General features: G+C 36.4%; 1 protein-coding gene across 2 annotated transcripts in view; it reads left to right on the forward strand.

Moving 5' to 3' along the window:
* Nucleotides 1-3,024: 3,024 nt before the first annotated feature.
* LOC136028743 (large ribosomal subunit protein mL49-like) overlaps nt 3,025-24,329 on the forward strand; it is a 38,932-nt gene continuing 17,627 nt past the window's right edge. The window contains exon 1 of one of the 2 annotated variants that reach the window (XM_065706627.1): nt 3,025-3,178. In XM_065706627.1, the coding sequence (XP_065562699.1) occupies nt 3,107-3,178 (72 nt within the window). In that variant the 5' untranslated portion in view covers nt 3,025-3,106. Of the gene's footprint in view, nt 3,234-24,329 lie in introns of both variants that reach the window. The other variant, XM_065706628.1, reaches the window with a different exon arrangement.

Genomic DNA, 24,329 nt, shown 5'->3' on the forward strand with positions numbered 1-24,329 from the left:
GGATTTGAAAAATAAGAGTTCTGAGACACGAGGTCCTTCTTAATATCAAATTTTATTAAGATCTGATAACCCATTCGTAAGTTAAAAATACCTCATTTTTTATAATTTTTCCAAACTCCCCCAGCCCCCCAACGAGATCAAATCCGGTCTGATCGTGTTAATCACGTATCTAGGACTTGTGCTTATTCTTCCCGCCAAGCATCATTACGATCTGTCCACTCCAAGCGTTTCCCATAATTTCCGGTTTCCTCCGGAGCTCTTACCAATAAGAGCTCTGAGACACAAGTTTCTTCTAAATATCAGATTTCATTAAGATCCAATCCCCCATTCGTGAGTTAAAAATGCCTCATTTTTTCTATTTTTCTCCGAAGTATGCCCCCCCCCCGAACTCCCCCAAAGAGAGCAGATCCAATCCGGTTATGTCAATCATGTATCTAGGACTTGCTTTAATTCTCCCCACCAAGTTTTATCCCGATCTCTCTACTCTAAGCGTTTTCCAAGATTTCTGCCCCCCCCCAACTCTGCCAAACGACACCAGATCCCCAAACGATATCAAAATTATTATAAATTAGTATTTTTTGAATATATTTCTCTTGAACAACTTATTTATAAACTAGTGATACGTTTTAACCACTTTTCAATAACTTAACTAGAATTGATAAATTCTTTGTGTGGGTACGAAAATGAAATACATTTCGGGCCCCTGTAACGGCTCAAGATGCAATTAACCCCAGAAGCGATTATTGAATTATGAAAAACCATAAAGACTCGTCAAATAGCGTTTTTACTTTCATCCCAGCTAAATTATATAGCCCACTGCAAATTTACCCACATTTTTATTCAGCATAATTGAAAGGTCCAGCCCCAGCCGACGAGGCATGGGCTGTAATTTTTGCAATTCATCCATTGCTGACACACAGTATTTGTTATCAGAATGGGGGCGAGATTAACTTTTGGTGTTCAAAAAGGTAAAGGGTAGTCAGACGCAGGTTTCAGGTAATGTTAAGGGGAGTATTGAATTACATAAAAACACATCATATTCATTTAGATGGTCAAAAGGGCTTATCTCAGAAGGGGCCTATGGTATGAGGTTGTAGCTTCCAGAGAAAGATGAGGGGGGATTATCAATTAACTCAAAGCAATGTGTGCACGCTACCACTAAAACTACTACTTCCATTTGGACTGCTACCAAGTTGAAATTTTTTAGGGCATGATGAGGATTTTCAACTGGCCAAAATATAATTTGCACTCTAAAGAAAACAAAACACATATTAGATGATTCCTCTTTGATTTAATAAATCCAAAGTTAATAAGACTATCAGATTAAAATCAGCATAAATATATATATATATATATATATATATATATATATATATATATATATATATATATATATATATATATATATATTAAATGGTTAATCCACATTCAATTATATTTTTCATTAATCTTGGTTAAGATGTGATTTTTTATATTACGTTAAACAAAACACAAACCTTGAAATAAGAATAGTTTTCAGTAAAGCGCATATTATATTCTGGTATTTAGAAGGCATGAGAAGGGAGAAGGATCCGTTCCGGTTATGTCAATCATGTATCTAGGACTTGTGCTTATTTTTCCCAACAAGTTTCATCTCAATCCCTACACACTAAGTGTTTTCCAAGATTTTAGATTTCCCCCTCCCAACTCCCCCCAATGTCACCAGATCCGGTCGGGATTTAAAGTAACAGCTCTGAGACACAATGACTTCCCAAACGTCAAATTTCATTAAGATCTGATCAACCGTTCGTACGTTAAAAATACTTCATTTTTTCTATTTTTTCCGAATTAACGGCCCCCCCCCCCCAGATGGTCAAATCGGGGAAACGAACATTTCTAATTTAATCTGGTCCGGTACTAGACACGCCTGCCAAATTTCCTCGTCCTGGCTTACCTGGAAGTGCCTAAAGTAGCAAAACCTGGACCGACAGACTTTGCGATTGCTATATGTCACTTGGTTAATACCTAGAGCCATAAAAATGCTAAGAGTTGCCAAACGCCAAATGGCATTGATAATATTTTTATTTGTCGACCCTAGTGCCAATTCCCTCACTTGTAAGTTTTTCTTTTTGAACAGGACCTTGATTTTCTTGAAACTTAAAAATCCTGAAACTTAAAAAATGTCTTGAAACTTAAAAATCCTGATAATCATGCGTTGTGGACACTGAAAATTTCTATTGAAGTTCAAATTACCCATTTAAGAAGATATTCCATCAGGCACTTGAAACTAAAAGGCAAAATAAGCCCAAATAAGAAAGAAGAAAATAGATACTTGCCTGCTTCTTTAGTTTTACAAAGGCAAGAATTCTTGGATAAACATCAAGCTTTACTTGTCAAAGAATCAGAAAAAACCAGAGAATTTTCATTGATATATAAACCAAAGCGTTGGTTCAGATCTGAGAATTAGCTTACATGAACCATCTTAAATCATTCAACGTCTATCTAAATTTCTCTCTACAAAATCACAATTCCATCAAAAGTATTATTTATCAGACTTTTTCCTAGAATGGGTTGTTAGGTGATATTTCAGGTCCCACTTAACTGAAAATGATCTCTGGCATGAATTACATTTGAATGGTTCACTATTCAATGGTGAACTCTTTAATGCTCTTTCAAATAGCTTGACGAAGGAAAGCATTTTTTACATATCTCACATTTAAAAGGCTTCTCACCTCTATCCATAAATTGATGCTTTTTCAAATGGCTTGATTGAGAAAAGCATTCTTTACATATTTAAAATGCTTCTCACCAGTATGCACTATTTGATGCTGTTTCAAATTGCCTGAGGAAGAAAAGCATTTCTTACATATCTCACATTTAAAAAGGCTTCTCACCTGTATGCATAATTTGATGCTGTTTCAAATGGCCTGACGAAGAAAAGCATTTTCTACATATCTCACATTTAAAAGGCTTCTCACCGGTCTGCACAACTTGATGCCTATTCAAATGGCTTGGTGTGTAAAAGCATTGTAAAAGCATAGGCCCGTCAGTTTTCTGACCAGGTGCCAAATTTATCTCTTTTCGGTCATTTCGGTTTCTGGCGTTATTTTTGAATTACTTTAAAGGCATGGATTTGCTTAGAAAGATTGTGTTACTAAGACCCTCCAAATGTTTGGATGCCTTTACTAGATCGTATGCAGTAAGCAACTACATATTTAATTGCTCAGTATATATAAGATTCTATGACTGACAAGGTGAACACACTGCTTGATTCATTATTAGTTTTCCTATTAATCAGTTTTCTTGCAAATGCATCCTTCTTCCCCTGATGGTCCTGTATATAGCCAAAAGAATGTATAATAACTGAAAGACAACCCTGAACAATTAAATGTAACTTTATAAAGTGATAGATGAGTTATTTTTTTATTTTCCCTTTAATTTAGATAGGAAGAAAGTCTAGCTAGAAAAAATACATCTCTTGATACCTTTTCGTAGGCTAGTCTCTTTTCCAAATATAACTCTAGCAACTCTAGTTTGAAATTTCTATTAAAAGTAAAATTCTAGTTTATCCACTTTTTGCTATTTTGGAAAGGGGTTAGGTTAGGAAAGGAAAATGAAACTTTCAGGGGTGGGTCTACAAGCTAAAGTATTTCCTCAGAAGGTATCATGAGGTACCTTCCTCCACCCCTTCTCCCTCTAAAGAACATTGACATTTGATGACCTCCAAAAATCTTTTTGTTAGCCTATAATAAACTTTGCAAAATAGACCTTCTGCTTAAATTAAGTACAAGGAATCTGTTTTAAGCTTCAAAACTTTGCTCCTTCCCAGTTAATGAGATTTCATATACATTTCCTAAATAAAAAAAAAAACATTAATAGGCCTACCTATGGCTTAGAAGTCTACTAAAATAGCCTAATAGAAATTATATTTTCAGAACTAAAACCAGAGAAAAAAAAATAGATAACTGAAAAGCAAGTTAGGACATTGTTTTATCAAAATTTCAATAGGTAATAGACCTGTTGAGTAGGCAAATTTCTAATATTCAGAAAACAGAAGAGGGTCACCTTCCCAGAGTATATTTTTGGCCCTGGATTCATTACTGCAAGCTTCATTTCCCTAGCTTAATCACTTTCCAAAATAACAAAACATAGCTAAACTGGAATTTTACCTGCAATAATTGTTCCAGGGCCAAATTCCCTTTTAAGTTTTTAAAAATAACCTACTACTTTGGCCATGATTTCTAGACTAGACTATGATCTATGGTTGAAAGAATAGTTAAAAAATCAAAATTTAATTATGAAATCCATTATTTTAAAGTAAAATATTCCAAAGGCATTGTAAAATTTGTCTGGTATTACAAGATCTTAATTCAATAATTGTAGAAAACCAAGTTAACTAGAATAAAAGGTTCAGTTATACCTTCTCTCTCCTTTTCCAAAACTAGTGAACAAGTGCAAAAATTATGGGTTTTACAACTCTTTGGCTGGGTTTGTTTGTAAACAAGAAAAGTTTCCACTTGTTTCTTTTCATGATTCAGTGTGCCAACAAAAGGAGAATTCATACAATGAAAAAACTTTTGACATGCAGAAGAAAAAATAGTAGACAATCCCACTGTTCAGGTATGGACAGATCTAAATTGGAGCCAGGTAGCACAAAGTGTTTTCATTTTGATGTCTTTGGTACTTTAACAAAATTGCTAATAAGGAGGGTATATCTATTTCTGTTTCTTTTTCTGTTATCTGTTTCTTTTTCTCTGGTTTTAGTTCCGAAAATACAACTCATTATTTTTATTGCACAGATAAAATTTGTCTGGTATTACAAGATCTTAATTCAATGATTGCAGAAAACTAAGTTAACTAGAATTAAAGGTTAAGTTATACCTTCTCCCTCCTTTTCTAAAATTAGTGAGCAAGTACAAAAATTATGCTTTAAGCAGCAATAAGTGAAACTTCAGTGAACTTCACTTGGGAATGATAACCTATTAAATTTTCTGTTTATTACCTTACTTACTTGTATGAAGATGCTCTACTTGCTTTTCTATATATTTCATTATTCACCTTATTTTAATAGAAGAAGGGGCCTGGGTCACTTCTTTATTTTCCATTTAGACCATTTGGAAATCAAGAAAAGGAAAGATTTTACAAGGATTTATTTTTTTGACATGGGGATTTATCCACAATGTCATGGATTTGACTTGACTCTACTCACTTTACTTGGAAGACAGCACTTCACTCATATTTTAATATAGTATATTATTCATTTTGTTTTAACAGAATAAAGCAGTAGACTTGCTTTTCTGTTTGGTCACTTTTATGCTCACCTGACTTGAGATACTTAGAGGTTAAGCTTCTTTACAGGCTTTACAAGGCATGAGCAAGTGGAGTGAAAATGTTCTGTAAATTGTTATAGGCTACAAGATTTTTGCTGGGGTATTGGTATGTAGAAGGCTGGACTGATAATGCAGGAAACCTCTTGTGGGCAGCTTATTTCAGGAGTTTTAGATAGAAGTGTGGCAGCTATAATCAGATTTTTGGATAGAGTAGTAACAACAACGCCTGGCAAGTTTGGATACAGGATTTCTGGCACATGTGCTTTCAGGGGGTTTCAGCCAATGGAGTTTTTTTGTGTTGAGCAAAAGAAAGCAGTTGGTTTTATGGATGAAGGACCTTTATATGTTTCCTAACCTGGCAACAAGTTCTCCCATTGCTTTTCTTGGCTATTTATAATCTAGTATTTGTGTCTGCTTTCCTAATTGTACTAGATGGCCATTGATTTGAGCTTAGACTGCTTGACCAGTGTGTTGAGGATTTGGTATCTCTGAGTTTCTATCATGGTATTTCTTTTTGTTTATTTGTTACTTTTTCCAAAGATTGTCTGAATTTACCATCAAGGACTGTATGCAAGGAGAGAAGTTTACTAATGCTTAGAACAATTGATTGTAAGTTTTTGCTCATTAATAGTTGGGCTGGTGCTGGGTTTACAAATCAATTGATAGGGGTATTCCTGTATTTGAGTAAGGCCAACTCATTATCTCCTCCTGCTAGATCAGTTTAGGCAAATTTATCTTTGACTGTTTGTACTGATCTTTCTGACAAGCTGTTTGATTAAAGGAAATTTTGTGATGATGTTTTGTGTTATTTCTCATTCCTTTATGAATTTCTCAAATATTCCTGGTGTGAATTACAGGTCATTGCCAGAGACAAATGTATTTTGCAAAATGCCTTTTCAAACATGCCATGATGGGGATAGGAACTGGGATGTTTCAAAACTGCCTTGTGCAGGTTAATCCAGACAAATTGTTAGAGATAAATGGTTTTTTGGCAATGTGGAGTATGGAAGAAAGGACAAGGTACTGCTGTAGGCAGCACACCCTGTGCCCTGGGAATATACAAAAGGGAAATAACAAAATAGATCAATAAAAAACATATTTAAAACAAATTATTTAATTTTTAAAATTAGTTTAATAGGAAAAAGTTAGTTTACTGATATTTTTCTATGTCATCTTCTTTTTACATCCTGCCATTCTTGTAAAAAAAAAGCAGTTCTTTGCTTAGTTTTTCTATTTACAGTTTGTAGGTTAGACCTACTGCAAAGTTTATTGCAAAGAAAAAAAAATTAATATTTTAGAATAATAATTATTAATTCAAATGTTTGTGGAATTAGGTTGTTATTTATTTATTATTATTATCAATAGCAATAAGTATCAATGCTCGTTGCAAAAGCACAGAAACACAAAATCATAATACTAATCTAAAGTAAACTGGCAACAACAAAAACTTCTAAATAACACAAAACTACACAACTAAAGTGAATAAATAAAAAGGCATATTTACCAGTGCTGTCACTTATTTGAAGTACTTTTACTTGAAGTACTACTTAAGTAAAATTTTCCATTACTTGTACTTGTACTTAAGTAAAAACTCTAGGGTGTACTTATTACTTGATATTTAAGTAAGATTACGAAATACTTATTACTTAAGATACTTTTAATGTACTTGTTTTTCAAATACTTTTCAAGTACTTTTGTGTGCGTGTGCTTTGGCAATGTACAAAAAGACATTGCGTAATAGAGACATCTATTATCAAAAACCATAACAAGTTGTTGAGAATAGATGTTGGTGAATAAACCGAATTCCCAACAGCATCTTTAAAGAAGAATCAGGACCTTTTATAATCTCAAACTGAAAAGTCAGCATGGCCAAACAGCTTCCATTTATACTCCAAGGGAGGTACTTTACTGTGAAGGGGGAAATTGACCAAGACGGGTCTGTGAATGCATTCTGCAAGTTTTGCCCCAACAAAACTGTAAAGGGACACATACATGCAACGACCAACTTCCACAAGCATTTGAAGGTAAATAACTCCTATTTGTATTTATCTCATGTGTCTTTTTTCTTTAGTGTCATAGTTAGCCTTATTCCATCAATTAATGGGCCACTCCATCACTCCAGGGACTGATGGCCCATTGGTAAATGTCAACTTTCGTTCCAAGTGCTCTAAAGTGTGTATTACTGCATATAGCAAGTTTCTCATTTTGTTTCTTTGTCATTATTACAGAAGCGCATCAATTTTTTGGCTTTCTAAAATCTCCCTCCAACGAAACTAAAAATACGTAAAGTAGGCTTGCGGTAAATTTATGGCAGTTCATGTAGGGTAAATTGACCAGTACTGGGACACTTAAATCACTCTGCCTATTCTGGGACATAATCTTTGGTTGGATTGCAACATGTCCAATACTGGGACAAAAGACAACAGGTTTTTTGGAAGCAACCCAGAAAAATGTATACATTAAGTGTCCAAGATTAATTCTTTTGTCCCAGTATTGGACATGTTGTAATCCAATCAAAGCTTCTGTCCCAGAATAGGCAGAGTGATCAAAGTGCCCCAGTACCAGTTGTCTCACCCTAACTGACTTGCTAATAAAGTGAACATACCACTCTATGCCTTTTTTATGCTCTTTATGAATATAATAATTGCTTCTACCATAAATTCAAACTGAAGCACTTTTTGAGCTCTTAAAAATGACAAATTTTTAAAAGAAAATATGACAGTTCATGTAAATGACTTACCAATAAAATGAACATACCACTCGATGCCTTTTTTTATGGCACTTGGTATTAACCAAGTAACATATAGCAATTGCAAAGTTGGTCAGTCTGTCTGTCGTTCCTGGTTTTGCTACTTTAGGCACTTCCAGGTAAGCTAGGACAATGAAATTTGGCAGGCGTATCAGGGACCAGACCAGATTAAATTAGAAATAGTCTTTTTCCGGTATTGACCATCTGGGAGGAGGAGTAGGGGGCCTGTTAATTCGGAAAAAAATAGAAAAATAGAAGTATTTTTAACTTATGAACAGTTGATCAAATCTTAATTTTAAATCCTGACCGGATCTGATGACATTTGGGGGGGGGAGGAGTTGGGAAGGGGAATCTAAAATCTTGGAAAACACTTAGAGTGGAGGGATTGGGATGAAAATTGGTGGAAATAATAAGCACAAGTCCTAGATACATGATTGACATAACCAGAACAGATCCGCTCTTTTTGGGGTAGTTGTGGGGGGGGGGGGGGTTTAATTCTGAAAAATTAGAAAAAATTAGGTATTTTTAACTTACAAACGGGTGATCGGATATCAATGAAATTTGATATTTAGAATGATGTTGTGTCTCAGAGCTCTCATTTTAAATCCCGACCGGATTTGGTGACATTGGGGGCAGTTTGGGGTGGGGGAACCTAAAATCATGGAAAACGCTTAGATTGGAGGGATTAGGATGAAACTTGTCGAGAAAAATAAGCAGAAGTTTTAGATACATGATTTACATAATTGGAATGGATCCGCTCTATTGGGGGGGGGGGGGTTAATTCTGAAAAATTAAAAAATGATATATTTTTAGCTTACGAAGGAGTGATCGGATCTTCATGAAACTTTATATTTAGAAGGACCTCGTAACTGAGATCTCTTATTATAAATCTCAACCGGATCAAGCATAATTGGGGGGGGGGCAGTTAGGGGGACCAGAAATCTTAGAAAATGCTTAAAGCCGAGAGATCAGGATGAAACTGGATGGGAAGAATAAAATTCTGTCTAAGATACGTGACTGACATAACCGGACCGGATCTGCTCTCTTTGGTGGAATTTTTTTTTTTTGGGGGGGGGGGGAATTTGAAAATTGAGGTATTTATAACTTACGAAAGGGTTACCAGATCTTAATGAAATTTGATATTTAGAAGGATCTTAAGCTTTAAAGCTCAAATTTCAAATTCTGACCAGATTCTGTGACATTGGGGGGAGTTGGAGGGGGAAACCGGATTTTTTGGAAAACATTAAAATTGGGGTATTTTTATCTTACGAATAGGTGATTTCGAAGGAATTCATGTCTCAGAGCTCTTATTTCAAATCCCGAACAGATCTTTTTTCATTGGGGGAGTTTGAGGGGGAAATCTTGGAAAACACTTGTAGTGGAGGAATTGGGATGAAGCTTGGTGGTTAGAATAAGCAAATGTCCTTGATATGTGATTGACGTAACCATACCAGATTTGCTCTCTTTAGGGGAGTTGGGGAAAGGGGTTCAGTGATTTAGCAAGTTTGGTGCATCTCGACGTGCTAGGACGATGAAAATTGGTTTGCGTGTCAGGGAGCTGCACAAATTGACTTGATAAAGTCGTTTTGCCAGATTCGACTATCTTGGGGTTAAAGGGAGAGGAAAAATTAGGTATTTATAACTTATGAGTGGGTGATCAGATCTTAATGAATTTGATATTTAGAAGTACATCGTGACTCAGAGCTCTTATTTTAAATCCTGACCGGCATTAAGTCTCTGATTTTCCTTTTAAATCAATCTATTGATTCTTAGAATTTTGCTGGAGCTCATACCATATGAGCTCTTGGCTCTTGGCTCTTCTCGCCTCGTCACAAGTGCCATATGAGCTATTAGCTCTTGTTATGAGTAAAAACTTATCAAATTGCACCTACAGTTTATGCAGATATCCTGAAGATTCAGACTGAAAATATTGCGTTCAGACAGTTGGTATTTGTGTCATAAAACATTTTTTTCACACTCTTCTTCATGATACAGTGTCTACATAGCTGCTATATAGATCCAATCTTTATTTATATCTAGGAATCAGCTTATTTCTTCTAAAAAAAATCTGATAACGACCTCTTAATGGGGAATTGGTGGTGTTCAACTAAAGCTGTGACTCACAAGAGATTTTGTGGACAAAAATTTAAGATAAAATCAATCCTCATTATGTCTGAACTGCCAAAGTCTGCCTCTGGATTTAGAGTAAATTCACATATAACTCCATGTCCTATTTTTGGATGTAAAATAAGGTAATTGTTTATGACAGAAAAATTACAGTATGATTATCTCTCAGTTTAATTTTATTTAAAAGTTATATAATATTTTTTTTGTTATTATTTCACAGTTCACTGGTCGTCAGTGAGCTGAAATCCCTTGTTTTGTGCTAAATGTTGCCTAAATACTGTTGTCCATTAGTTTTTAATTTTTGTCATCTTGTAAACTTTTGGATGGTGGAAAAAATCCATCAAGATAGGTTTTTGGGATCCGTCTGTCCGTCCATCCGTCTGGGCAATCGATTATAGCGAAATCAAGAGAACTGTCAGTTGGATTTGGATTAAAATTAAACTATAGGTGCCAAAGACCATAAGACACATTAAGTTTGAAGATGAAGACCCTAGCTCAAATAAGAGGAGGGGGAGGGGGCTTTAAGTGGTAAAAAAGTTATTTTTCATTTAACTCAGTTTAACTTGCGAATGAAGTAATTGATCTCAATGAAAGATAAGCCAAAGATGCCAAATACCATAGGACACATGGTACTTGGAGATGAAGACCCTAGCTTAATTAGGGCGAGGGGTAGGTGGCTTTAAGTGCTAAAAAAAGTTGAGCTTTTCATTTAATTCAGTGTAACTTGTGAATGGAATGATGGATATCAATGAAAATTGAACCAAAGATTCCCAAAACCATGAGACGCATAAAGTTTTGAGATGAAAACCCTAGCGCGAATAAAACGAGGGTGAGTGGTTTTTAAGTTCTGAAAAATTGAGGTTTTTGTTTAATTTGGTATAACTTGCAAATGGAGCAATGGATCCAAATGAAAGCTGGACCAAAGATAACTAAGATTAGGGATTATACCGAATTCTGATATTACAAACCCTATTTCAAAGAGGGCGAGGGCAGCGGTCTCAAGTTTTAAGAAAGTTGACCTTGCCTTCAATTTAGCAGGGCCTATAACTTATGGATGGAGTGACGAATCTGAAATCAGATTCGTCTGAATACCTGAATTTGCAGGAATGAATTTGACACAATACCACCGCATTGGATCCCGCTAGATTTCACCAGACCTGTTGTTCTTGGTGTATAGAATCTTTTATTTTCAGGCAGGTCATCCCACCGCATACACTGAGTTTAATGCTATAAATTCAAGAAAAAAAAGTGAAATTCGGGAAAATGTATCAGACGAAAATGAAAATGAAACTGTAAAGGGGAAATTCTTTGGAAAGAAGTTAAGATGCACGAAAGAACAAGCTAACCAGTTGATCATGGACTATATTGTGGCGGATATGCGACCATTAAGCACTGTGAATAGTGAAGCTTTCAAAAGCATGATTTTAGGCCTCAATCCATACGTTGGCCCAATAATGTCTAGAGAGACGTTAGCAAAAAGATCGACCAATCGCTGTTCGATACAAAGAAAAGAATTACTGAAATTTTTGAGAAAACCGATTACGTCACAATAACTTGCGATATCTGGTCTAGCAGCAACCGGAGTTTCATGGGTGTTACTGCTCATGTCTTAGATGGCAACAATCATTTTTTGCCAATGATTCTTGCTGTTAGAAGATTTACAGGTTCACATACGTTTGACAGAATAACTGAAATGATCTTCAGCATTTTTCGAGAGTACGGTTTGGACACCAATTTAGAAAAAGTGAGAGCTATTGTGATGGACAATGCATCAAATTTTGTAAAAGCATTCAAACAAAATGTAAAGCTTACCATTGAGTCACAGATTGAAGAAGGTGACTCGGATACAGACATTGATTTTCAAGAGGGAGAGCCAGATAATATCGAGACAACTGATTTGCACAAAATTTTTTATACTTATGGACGTGTTGGTTTAGTGTCACCATCAGTCAACATAAGTGAATCTACTACCACAACTTTTTCCCTTGTATGTGAAGATAGTGGCAGTGTGAATCACACTTTAGCTTCTGACAATAAACCAGGAACGGAAACTATGAGTGACAACAGTGACTATGTTCATAAGTTTACAGGTGAAGGGTCTGAGTACTAGCTGGAGATGTATTTGCCACAGCATTTTCGCTGTTGCAGCCACACGCTGAACCTGTTGGCAACAACTGATGCAAAGCACGCCTTATAAAAAGACCTTAACTTCAGGAGAGCACTGTTAAACGTCAGAGCAAAGTGTTAGTCAGTGTGGAATTCATTAAGCCACAGCTCAAAGAATAGCGATCTTGTCATGGATGTTTTTGAGAAAAAGTTGATTCGCCCTAATGCTACAAGATGGAACTCTGAATATGATGCACTGAAAAGAATTCTTGAATGCCAAAAGCTGTAAAACTGACCACAGTTTGCGACGTGCTAAAGAAACCAAGATTTAAGCAAAATGAGATAGACTTTCTAATCGAATATGTCTCTGTACTGGAACCTATAGCAATAGCCCTTGACATGCTCCAGGTAGAAGACAAAGCTTTTTTCGGGATAATTTTCCCTACTATTCGGTCACTGGAAAGAAAGCTGCAAAAGCTCCAGCTTTTTGTCAAGTATACAAAGGTACTGGTTGGGACCCTGTTAGAAGGACTTAAGCAAAGGTTTCCATTCCTCTGTGGACCTCCATCTCTTTATGCTGACTACCACCTGGCCACCAGTTCTCATCCCTATTTTAAAGATAAATTTGTAAGAGATGAAGACAAGGAGACTGTTGTAAGAATGCTTGTGAACGAGGCCAAGGCATTAGGAAGTAAACAGAGTACCAGCAAAAACATTGTTGGATTTGTGTTACTGAGATCTCCACAGAATTTCTTTGAAATGTCTGACGAAGAGGAAGCCACTATTCAGTCGGATGAAATGAAAACAACAAGAGTTGAAGTCTTGCGTTTTCTAAGTGACTCTAGACAAGATGTGTCAGTTTTGAGACACTATCCTATGGTGGAGTTGGTTTTTCGGAAGTTCAACTGCATACCACCTACATCAGCACCAGTGGAGCGTCTTTTTTCGAAGGGGGGAGTGATTCTCTGTCCAAGGCGTAGCTCCTTGGCAGATCACAGGCTCGAAAGCCTGGTTCTTCTCAAAGCTAATAGGAGCCTAAAAATTTGAATGTTATGTGCCAACTTCTTATTCCTTCTGCATTAAAATTTTTCAGTGTTAAAGATTTCTCAGTTGACAGAGAGGCTATTGTGGTATTGGCCTCTTACGTTCGTTTATACAAATAGGTGGGGTTAAACGTGAAGAAGAGCTCCTGATTCGCTCGGCTCAAGTATTAACCACGGGGTTGTGTTTAGTTTCTGAAAAACAGATATATGTACTAAAGAAATACCTGGATGCCGGCTTTCAATAATGACCTGGAACTACTAGTAAACAGGGGATTACCTGGGATGTGTCAATAAAATTAGACTGTCTTAGTCAGAAAAGATTTAGTCAGTAGATTCCCAATTTCTAGAATAAGGCTTATTATCTTACATACAGTTTACCCATAATCTGGAAAATCAGAAGCAAAAAATGTCTCTGTTTCAAAATTGAAAAGCTGTAGTGAAGCTGTAAGATTTTTTAGTCTGTGTCTCATAATTTCATGATTTGTAATTCTACCCATGGCTCGCCCGAAGCCTAGAAATAATCCTTTTCCAAAATGAGCCATACTGAAGCCAACCTTAAACCGAATATTCCATTCCCGGAGAAAGACTACTTTTTTATTCTTTTTTCTCGGGAGATTTTCGATTTAATTTCATGGTTTTTGACACTTCGTGGTGTGAAAACTACTCCTAGAAAGGCTAGTGATTTACCAATATACGTTTGTAGAGAGTTTTACTGACCATCTGAATTGACTACGCAGCATGTGGCTTGCTTGATTGAAAACCAGACATGTAGGAAGTAGATGCCATACATTTTCATTGCGCGTCTGAAATGTAACTTGAAAACTTGAGGCAGTTTCCTTGCAAAGGCGCTGAGGGTGATAAATGTCACCGAAATAGTAGTAATAGTAGGCAGGTTCAATAGCAAAACTTGACAGTTACCGATGATTTGCGTTTCTTTAAAACATATTCAAAATTATGCTACACTTGTAAATATAAATCAAACTATAAACATTGACTCTTATTGTACATATCGACGAAAACCGGGACGAACGAATTATCATATCAGTTTGTTCTTGCTTTAACGGGAGCTAACTTATTTGCTTTCTCGTTCTTGATGGTAGAGGTTGAACAAGTAGAATGTCACGGTTCTAAGATTTAGAAAGCAAGAACTTTCCAAAACTCATTATCAGTGTTTCATACCGATTTTGGAGTGACGACAGTCCAAGCACTTTCAGAACCTTTTCGTAGGGGATGTTACAGCGGCCCAAGATGATCGATACCACTCACTTCTGAACCAATTTAAGCTCCTGACAAAGATACGCTGTTCTAAGTGCTGAGGGCGCCCAAACAGGGCAAGTATATTCCAGAATGGGGCGGACGTACTTTATGTATGCATACTTAATACTCTCTGTGTTCGCACTGAACCTAAGCATACCGTTTAAAGTCAGTAGACTAGCATTTGCACTTTTAATCACGTTTTCGATATGTGCAGCAAAGCTAAAGTCATATGAATCAAGACTTCATTTTCGTACTGTTCCTTTCTTTCAGCACGCTGACAGCCAGTGACCTTCAGCTAGCTGCCGAAAATGTGAATTTTCGCTGCTCTTTTTTTATTGACCTTTGATTTCTCTAATTAAAAAAGTCTGCAACTGATTCAATTGACTCCTTACTTTTAAATTTGTGTTGTTGTTTTTTTTGCTAAGGTTTTTGCTTATTGAAGAATGGACTACGTTATTACCTTTTATCTGTTTTAAAGCCAATCCTAAGTTTGTTTTTCTATTTGCCCGATTTTTTCAACCACTCCCAAACGTTTCAAAATAACCCTGTATTTCTTCAAACGCGCCAGATTTGACTGAACACTGATCACCAGAAGTTTTTTTTTGCTGCACTTAATTGTTTTGACAGTCTTTTGCATTTCAAGCCGTTGTGTTGAAAATCGGTTCAGATTATTTTTTGACTTTGTTGGGTGTGTTGCCAAACGAAGAAAATGGTTAAAAACGACAAAATTGAAAGTCTGGTTCTTGATTAAGATTTTTAGGAGAGGAAAGGCGGGGGGTGACATGTTATAGGCAAGGGAAAGGGCTAAGAAGCCTTCAGAATGGCTTTAACAAAAAAGTAGCATGGGCTTGATATATATATATATATATATATATATATATATATATATATATATATATATATATATATATATATATATATATATATATATATATATATATAGCTATGTCAAAATACATAGAGTAAGTACTTGAAGTAGTACTTGAAGTGGAGTACTTGTTGCAGCACTGATATTTACTTACATGCTTAAAAACTCAAACACTCTCTGCCTCAACAACCTCCAAAGGCGAACTATCCATGGTCCAGTAACTCTACTAATGAAAGATAATTGACTAGTTTTTTTAAGTGGTTTTGGGGGACATAATTTGTAATCATGCTGATGAGTGGAGTGATAATGGCTAAACTTGAAAAATAAATTTGGATCAACATCATCCACTCCTTTAAGTATACAAAACACATTTATAAGGTCACTATGACGTCTACAAAGCTTCAACATCAGGAGTTGAAGCCTAGAAAGTCTCTGTAGATAAGAAAGGTGTTGAAAGTATGGGACCATCCTAGTGGCCCTTCTTTGAACCTTTTCGATTCTATGCTCATCTGTTATATTTAATGGAAAACAAACTGAAGTATTATACTCAAGAAGAGGGCAGACCATTGATTTATATAGTAGTAAGAAATTACGAAGGTTAAGCTTACTAAAGCTTCTCTTTATAGACAACAAATGATAATTTGCATTCTTTACAATTTCCAAAACATGCTTATCAAATTTCAATTCGGTATCAAAGTAAACATGAAAGTCTTTCACTAATTCATTAGAAGGGATTTGTATGCCAAACAGCTGGTAAGTATGTACAGGTGGGAGTTTACAAGCATAGTGTAGAACAACACACTTAGAAGGGCTTGTGAACATGGAATTAGATTCACACCAATAAGTCAGAGAGACAAGATCCTCCTGTAAAAGTTGCACATCGTTTTAGTTTTGTACTGGTAGATAAAGTTTTACATCATCTGCATACATCTTGACAATAGAATGCTGAACAGAGGAAGGCAGATCATTGATAAATAAACAAAATAAAATTGGACCCATGCAGCTACCCTGGGGGACTCTACTTAACACATCAATTGAGGATGACATAGCTTCACCAACAACAACCAGTTGAGTTCTTCCATTTAGATAACCAGCAATAAATACAATTTTTTTAACCCAATTTGTAAGCTGCACATTTTGAAGAAGGATGGTTATTGAAACTTTTTCAAATGCCTTCAAGAAGTTAATATAAATGCAGTCAGAGGGTATAGCTAAATCGACAAAACGTTGAAAATCCAAAATAACTACAAGAAGCTTAGTATTACAAAACTTACATTTTGGAAAACCGTGCTGAGTAGGATTCCAAAGATGATTTTCATCAAAATACTTTTGAACACACGAAACAATCAACTTATCAATCAATTATTTCTTTTGAGTACTTGATATATAATCAAATTAAGTTATGTTAATTACAAATTAATTTGTGTGTGCCCCTGAAGTAATTATCATATTTGGGCAGCTAAATTATGGAAAGAGACAAAATAGAGTGCAGGATGTTTTCATTAATCAGATTTATCATGTTTCTGTTCATTATTATGCACTCTTTAAAATCATTTTAAATAATATTTTGATAAATTAAACACTCAACTACACATGGAGATAAACTGCAGAATGAAGAGATAAATATAGGAGGTATATATGATTGCATTGATGTAATGTTGAAAGTGTATTATTTGGCTATGCATGGGATCATCCAGAGGATGGGGGGAGTGCATTTGTTAGTGAATTGACTAGTATATTGGGAAAGAGCATAAAAAGGAAATCAAGTTGTTCTTTAAATAACAACAAAGACCACACTGCCTTTCCATTACAAACACCAAAAACAAGGAGAACAATAGGGAATTTCTCAAGACAGTGGGAAACAAATTAGAATGAATATTTCGGCCCCATGTCCAAGGGTTCAACCAGGACTGATAAATCAATTGTGATGAAACGTTTCGTCACAATTTATTTATCAGTCCTGGTTGAACTTTGCTGAGGTAAGCATGCTGGGACTGTTTTGAAAAACTGTTCATTTTAGATTTATTGATTCTATCCATCTGTAAGTTGTTTTTTCTTATAAATTTTTGTGTTGCCAAGGACAGCCCTTGGACATAGGGCCGGAATATTCATTCTAATTTGTTTCCCACTGTCTTGAGAAATTCCCTATTGTTCTTCTTGTTTTTTGGTGTTTAAGTTGTTTTTTTCACCTGTCATTTATGGAATCTTGTAATATATGTATTAACCATTTAATTTATTCACCATTTTACATCTTGAAAAGCCTTGTGAATTCATCTATGTGAACAAAACTCTCTGAAATGGCGTATTGTTGATTTTCTCTTCAGAAAAATTAGGGTTGCCTAATCTTACTGCAGGACTCCCCTATTGTCAATCCTGTGAGCAGGACCCACTCCCCTATTGTCCATTAATTATAGCCACTGACCATGACCATGTCAATTAGTAGTTATGAACATTCCCTGCTTTTCATGCAATGGTGTCCATGTTGCATCACTTTTTTCATTTTCTAAAATCTGCACAGAACTATAAGTAAGGCCATATTTGATCCTGAGCCCAAACTGAGAAGGAACAGACAGTTCTGCAGCAGGACTGTATCCAGGGAGGAGGTACCTGATGTGACATATGCACTGTCAAAAAAGCAACCATGATTAACATAAAATAAAGATTATAATAGCATTATTTTTATTTGTTATCATTTTTCCTACAGAAATGGTCAACCACTATTTATATTACCCTTTTCTGTCCTAGCTATGCAGTTAACCTAGAAGCAACTCTGAAAATTTGATAAAAAACAAATTCCAGAATTTAACTAAGTATACCTAAGAATTTTGGTTAAGTCTTACTATTGCTTCCTTGAGCCATTCTAGCTTAGTGGTTAGGGTGCTGGACTAGACATACTTCCTTTGTAAGTTTGGCGTTTGAGTCCTTGTGTTGTTGGTTATTTGGTTTGGAATGGCAGTCAGTGGTTTGATTCTGCAAGCTCAACCAAAAGTCAACTCAGCTCCAAATGGGTATGTGGAGGAATCTGAGGAAAAATGTAGGAATCCTCAGATAATTTGCCCCCAAACACACATTGCACTCTCAGCAAAAGGTAGAGAATCAGGAGATCAGTGCCTGCACTATGCAGACCAATTGGTCAGTGTACAATTTCTTTCCTATTGCTTCAGGAAGAAATAAGACAGGACAGTAAGAACTATGCCATTTTAACTTGCATTCACGGACTTTGAAATGTAATATTTACTCCTCCAGTAATTACTGCTTAGTCCCTCCTAGTAGGATTGAATATGTCCATAAGCTGCAGCCTATAGGCTTACAAAACTTTGCTAGTTTTATCAAATTGGAATTAGAAGCTTATTATTAATAAGGAACAATAATAAAAAAAATGATGCCAGCTGGTAAAGCTAGAGACTTATTACTTCTCTAAAGAAGAAGTGAAAGAGCAATGGAGCTCAGTTTTGGCTTCAACAATTTTAAATTAATTTCCAAAATGTTATTTATTCAGTATTTTATTCATACTTTTTTTCTTTCTTTTTAATACAAGAACTGCTATCAATTATTTGGCCCAAGGTTCTTGGTTTGTTGAGGGCTTAACAATAAAATTGTAATTCATCACAAATACAAAAAACTATGTTACACACACACACACACACACAAAAAAAAAAAAAACAACACAGAAAACAGACATTAAATATGCTAGTCTATTGCAAAATATGCTAAAAAACAAAAACAAAAAATATCAGTAACAAAAAAAGCTGGGACAACAGGAAAGACCTGTACAACACAAATAAAATCAAGGATGAGGAGTATGAAAGTTAGAAAATTTCCTAATATGGTCTTTAAGGAAGCGGAGAGAGGGACATCAAGTTGATTATAATTCCAATGTGAAATCAAGAGAAAAATGGATAATTTTTGCGGAGCTGCTTGTGAAAATTTAAGTAAGATGCCAGGAAAAGTGTGATGCAGAATACTTGCATAATATGGACAAGGTTAACAGAGACAAATGGTAGAGATTTCCTTTTTCCTGAGTAAGCTAAACTTAGGTTTTGTTTAATAATTGTATGCTGAAGAGAGAATAGGTCTGTATCCATGTTGAGGTCTGCTGAAGGTTGAAACCTAGGAAGACAACATGGTGGTTTAAGTTCTTTTTTCTGGTAAGACTCTTCTGCCTTAACTCCTTTCATGCTGAGCTCCCTTTTTGGTACTTGTATGGTATACCCCCTGCATCTTAAGAAATGAAGTTAGGTTAATCGTAATAAAATGTACCTAATTATGATAAAAGTACTTTAGAAACAAATTTTGGCTATATATTTGCACATTAGGGGTGGGATGGGTGGTGGGTTGTAAAGTACAACGGGTCCACATGCATAGCTTCAATTATTCTGATATTATGAAGTAAGAACTGTTTTCTGACTTAACAATCAAAACATTTTACCCCCACCCTCTAATTATTATTATTAATTTATTGCCTGTCAAAAACGGAAAAGACGGAGTATATAAAAGAAAAAGAAAGAAAAGCACAAAAATTTAAATACACTTCCACTACAAGTATTATAAAATAACACTAGTCCAGGGGTGGTTAGCTCTTAAAACATTGGTACTGAATTTGGAGATTCTTCTCTCTATGGCCATGGAAGGGTTGGTGACCTTATATTTCCTGGAGATGTCGCCATTGCTGTGCCACAAAGGGAGACGCAGGAGAAACTTTGCATATCTGTAAAATGCACTGCAAATGGCTCTCTTTTCGGTAGCTGTGAATATTTTCCAGATGGGAACCAGAGCAAGCAGATGGGGGGTAGTAAAAGGATTGTATAGCCGGGCAAGGAGAGGATGGTTGAAACGATACTTATTGGCAACAAGTAATCCGTAAGACGCTCGTAGACGGGAACAGAGGTGGTTTGTCAGTGCTGAGCGTGTGTCCTTCAATGTAGAAGAAATAGGAAGGCCAAGATACGTGAGGGACTCACAAGGCTTAATCAGAGTGTCGCCAATTTTAATGGCGAGGTTAATTGAAAGCTCATTTTTTGAACCATTGGAGAAAAGAAGTTCTGTTTTAGATTCATTAAAGGAAATTCTGATCTGCTTGTATGCTGCTGCAAGTGAGTCGTAAATTTTGTGGAAATAAAGATATCGAACGAGAAACATGAAGAATGTCATCAGCGAAGTTCAGCAGCAAAAGATTAATGCCTCGGAAAAAGCACGACGGCTTTATTACTTGCTGTGCTTCGATGATAGCGTTATAAAACAGTGATGGTGAAGTTTTGCCACCTTGACGTACGCCTTTCTTGACACTCAGCATTTCTTTAGAAGGAAAAGTGCCGGACTGAGAGGGGATCAGGATGACAGCCAAGAGCTTGTTGCACATACTGTAAACAGGGGAAAGGATGCAAGAGGAAACACCTCGCTGAAGGGCTTTGAGCAGGATATGGCCATGGATGCCAGAATTGAAAGCTCTACTAACATCAAGTGCTCCAAAGACGAGAAGATCACCATTTTTATCAGCACCAATAAGAAGATTTGCAAGAACGCTGTGAACGTGTTCCCGTCCTGAGTGATTTTTAGCCCAAACTGGTCATCCTGAGTAGTGCATCGAAGTGGATTTCATCAAAACTAAGGGATTCAAATAGCTTACAAAAAGTAGTTGAAACAGTGATCGGACGATATGAAGCGCACTGGTCAGCTGGTTTTCCTTTTTTGAGAATAGGATGGACCAATCCAACCCCAAAGCTGTCTGGAACGATGCCAATAACGAAAATCACTTGAAATAGTAGAGAAAGGTGCTCTAGGAGAAGATTGCTGGCAAAGCTTAAATGGGTACCAGATATACCATCGATGCCCTTAGATTTCTTTTTTTTAACTTATCAATTTTGGAACGCATCAAGAATGGAGTGACCAGGACACCAATATCCTTAACTGCAAACCGAAGCTCCATATCAAGGGCCTGGCAAAAGGTGTTATCTAGGTAGGAATTAGGGGCTGAAAATTGGTCTCTGAAGTAGTTGCACCAGTCTTTTCTGGCGTGCAGGGCGGGCCATTCGAAGATTTGTTCTTAGCTCGAAGATGCCATAAAGCAGGAGACGAATTATCGACAATCTCGCTGGTACGGGCAATTTCGTTAGCCTTATGCTGTGCGATGGCTTTGGAAAATTTACGTTTCGTGTAAACACGAACAGCGTTGACTACTCCGGAGCGCGGCTTCCCACAATCTGCCCATAATTGTAGCCAGAATTTTTGCTGAATCACATGCGGCCAGGAGATTAGGATTATTCCGCCAGTTACGTACTTCCGTGCCGTGGCGAATTTTGTGGACCGGAACTGCAGATTTCTCAGCTGTATGGATAGCATGCATTATCTCAGAACAGTAGATGTTTAGTAGGATGTTTTTTCCTGAGTCTGTTGTCATGTTTGGACAACAGAGAAGTGCGAAAGGAATTCGGATCTTCGACAGTATGTAGTCACATGAACTCTGGTAGGAATCGATATTAGCAGCTTCCCAGTTGAGGCTGAACAACCATTTAGGTGGGGAGTTTGTGGGTGGAGTTTGCGGCAAGGGCTTTATTTGAAAAGAATTACAGATCGGCATGTGGTCGGATATGGAATATTCAAGAAGAACCGTAGTATTAGAGGTGGGTTTAATCATAGAAAAACAATAGAAATAGTCCAACTGAGACACGGAGCCAGATTGATGGATGTACGTAAAATCACGATCATTTCTAACATAGGTGAGACTTGGAGAAGCATGGAGCAAGATCTGAGATCTATTGTTTTCAGGGTCAGACAGTTCACAGTTAAAGTCACCAAACAGGAGACAACTTAGGCCTTCATCTTCATATTTTGATACTAGCTTGGCAATAGATGTACATGTGAGAGAGAACTTCCTCTCAGACATATCATTATGGTAATTAGTAGGAAAATAAACTACGAATATGACGAAATTCGAAACTTTAACCACCTGAAAACTGTCAGACTTAGCAACTAGGTTACTAAGTAGCTCTTTCCGTATCATCAGGGCCAAACCACCTGAAGGCCTACCGCGAGTGGACTTAGCATGGTGGAAAAACAGACTATGAGAAGATGTGAATTTCAACAGTTGATGACTATCGCTTGACAAGAAGTGTATCTGAAGACCCACCACGTCAAACCGCAAGCAAAGTTCAGACAGTAGGTGATGTTTCGGTAGAACTTTCCCATTGATTTTCCACGATACAATTTTTAAGGTTTCTTCTGGCATTGGAATTCTTTAGAAGAGACTGAGCGACAGGACATTTAAAACTGTAACATGGGTGGTCGGAGGAATTGCAAAGAGCACACTTAAGTGCCTTGGTACAAGGATTATCTTTGGTTGTGGAGTGGCCAGCCTCACCACACCTGGAACATTTTCGGGTACCTGAGCACGCAGACGCAAAATGACCATATGACTGGCAAGAGAAGCATTGGGGTGGCAAGCGTTGAAATATACTAATGGGGAGTCTTTCGTACCCTATGATGGGTGGAAAGCGAATAGAAGACTCGAGGTCCTCTTTAGACTCAAAAAGAAGCTTAAACGAACGGGTGTTTCGAATTTGAGTTGCTTTCAAACAGTTGGCAATCAGATCACATAGGCTATTTTCGTTCAGATCTTCAAGAACATAACGGATAATACCGAAAAAGGAGGGGCATTGGAGTTTAGGCTCGACTTCAGGGTTATTCCCGGTTATACGTGACATAATAGATTCGGCACCACTTTTATCCTTTGTGACTACTTTCCAGGCGTCTCTACTGGGACGAAGCTCGATTATATTCCCACTTGCTTCTCCACAAACATGCTCCAGATAAGCTTTACGGGAGTCAGGCTTTTTAAGGTCTAAGGGGGGCCTCTTGAGAATAACTGCATAGGAAGGCTTGGCCGGTGGAGTGACTAATTGATTCATGGATGTAGCAAGTTTCTCAGCTGCACGGGCCTTTTTCTCACTTTCAATAAAGTCCTTCAAATTATTGGATATTTCTGTCACTTTTTGAGTAACAGTAGCACTCAATTCACCAGGCGTAGTTGGGACCTCCGTAGGATCAAAAATTACGAATTTTTTACACGAATTTACACTGTGTTAATGCATGAACAACTTGAGATGCAGGGAGTATATAATACAAGTACCCTATTTTTCTCTGATTAACTTTTTTGCTCTGTTTCTGATTAATTCTCTTTCTGATTTTTTCTTTTGCTCTCTTCCTGATTCTCTTTCTAATTTATCTTAATTTTTCTCTTTATGATTAACTCTCTTTCTGATTTTCACTTTCGCTCTTTTGTTCTCTTTATGATTAACTTTTTTTTGATGAGCTGGAGCTTCTAATCCTGGACCACAAAATCATCTGGCAATATTTTCATACTGTTCCATGCAAATGAAATAATATATATATATGTATATATATATATATATATATATATATATATATTTACAATAAGTGAATAGAAGTAAAATATCAATTAGATGAACATTAATTTTTAATTAAAACACAATTTAATAACAATCTGTCGGGGTAACTTCTTTTTAGAGTTATTTTTTCACATTTTGGATACAACTTTCTATGTTCCAGCACACAGCACAGCAAGAACTGTTTTTGCTCTTCATCAGCCGTAATAAGTCCATTAATTTAACACTCCTTTCAGCAGTATCATTCACAACTCTCAAACAGCTTATTCTTCTTTTAGCTTCCAGAAAAGCAGCATTATTGTTCTGTGAAGATACATCTCCCTTTAGAAAACTGTTGTCAATCTGGAGTCGTGATAAGAATTGTTTGCTCTTTTTCGATACTAAATCACCCAGTGTTTTATCTTAAAAAAATAAAAATAGTTTTGATAAAAAAAATTAGCAACAATTAAAAAATATCACAAAAAGTCA

The sequence above is a fragment of the Artemia franciscana genome, chromosome 7 (assembly GCF_032884065.1).
Source record: "Artemia franciscana chromosome 7, ASM3288406v1, whole genome shotgun sequence".
Taxonomy (NCBI): domain Eukaryota; kingdom Metazoa; phylum Arthropoda; class Branchiopoda; order Anostraca; family Artemiidae; genus Artemia; species Artemia franciscana.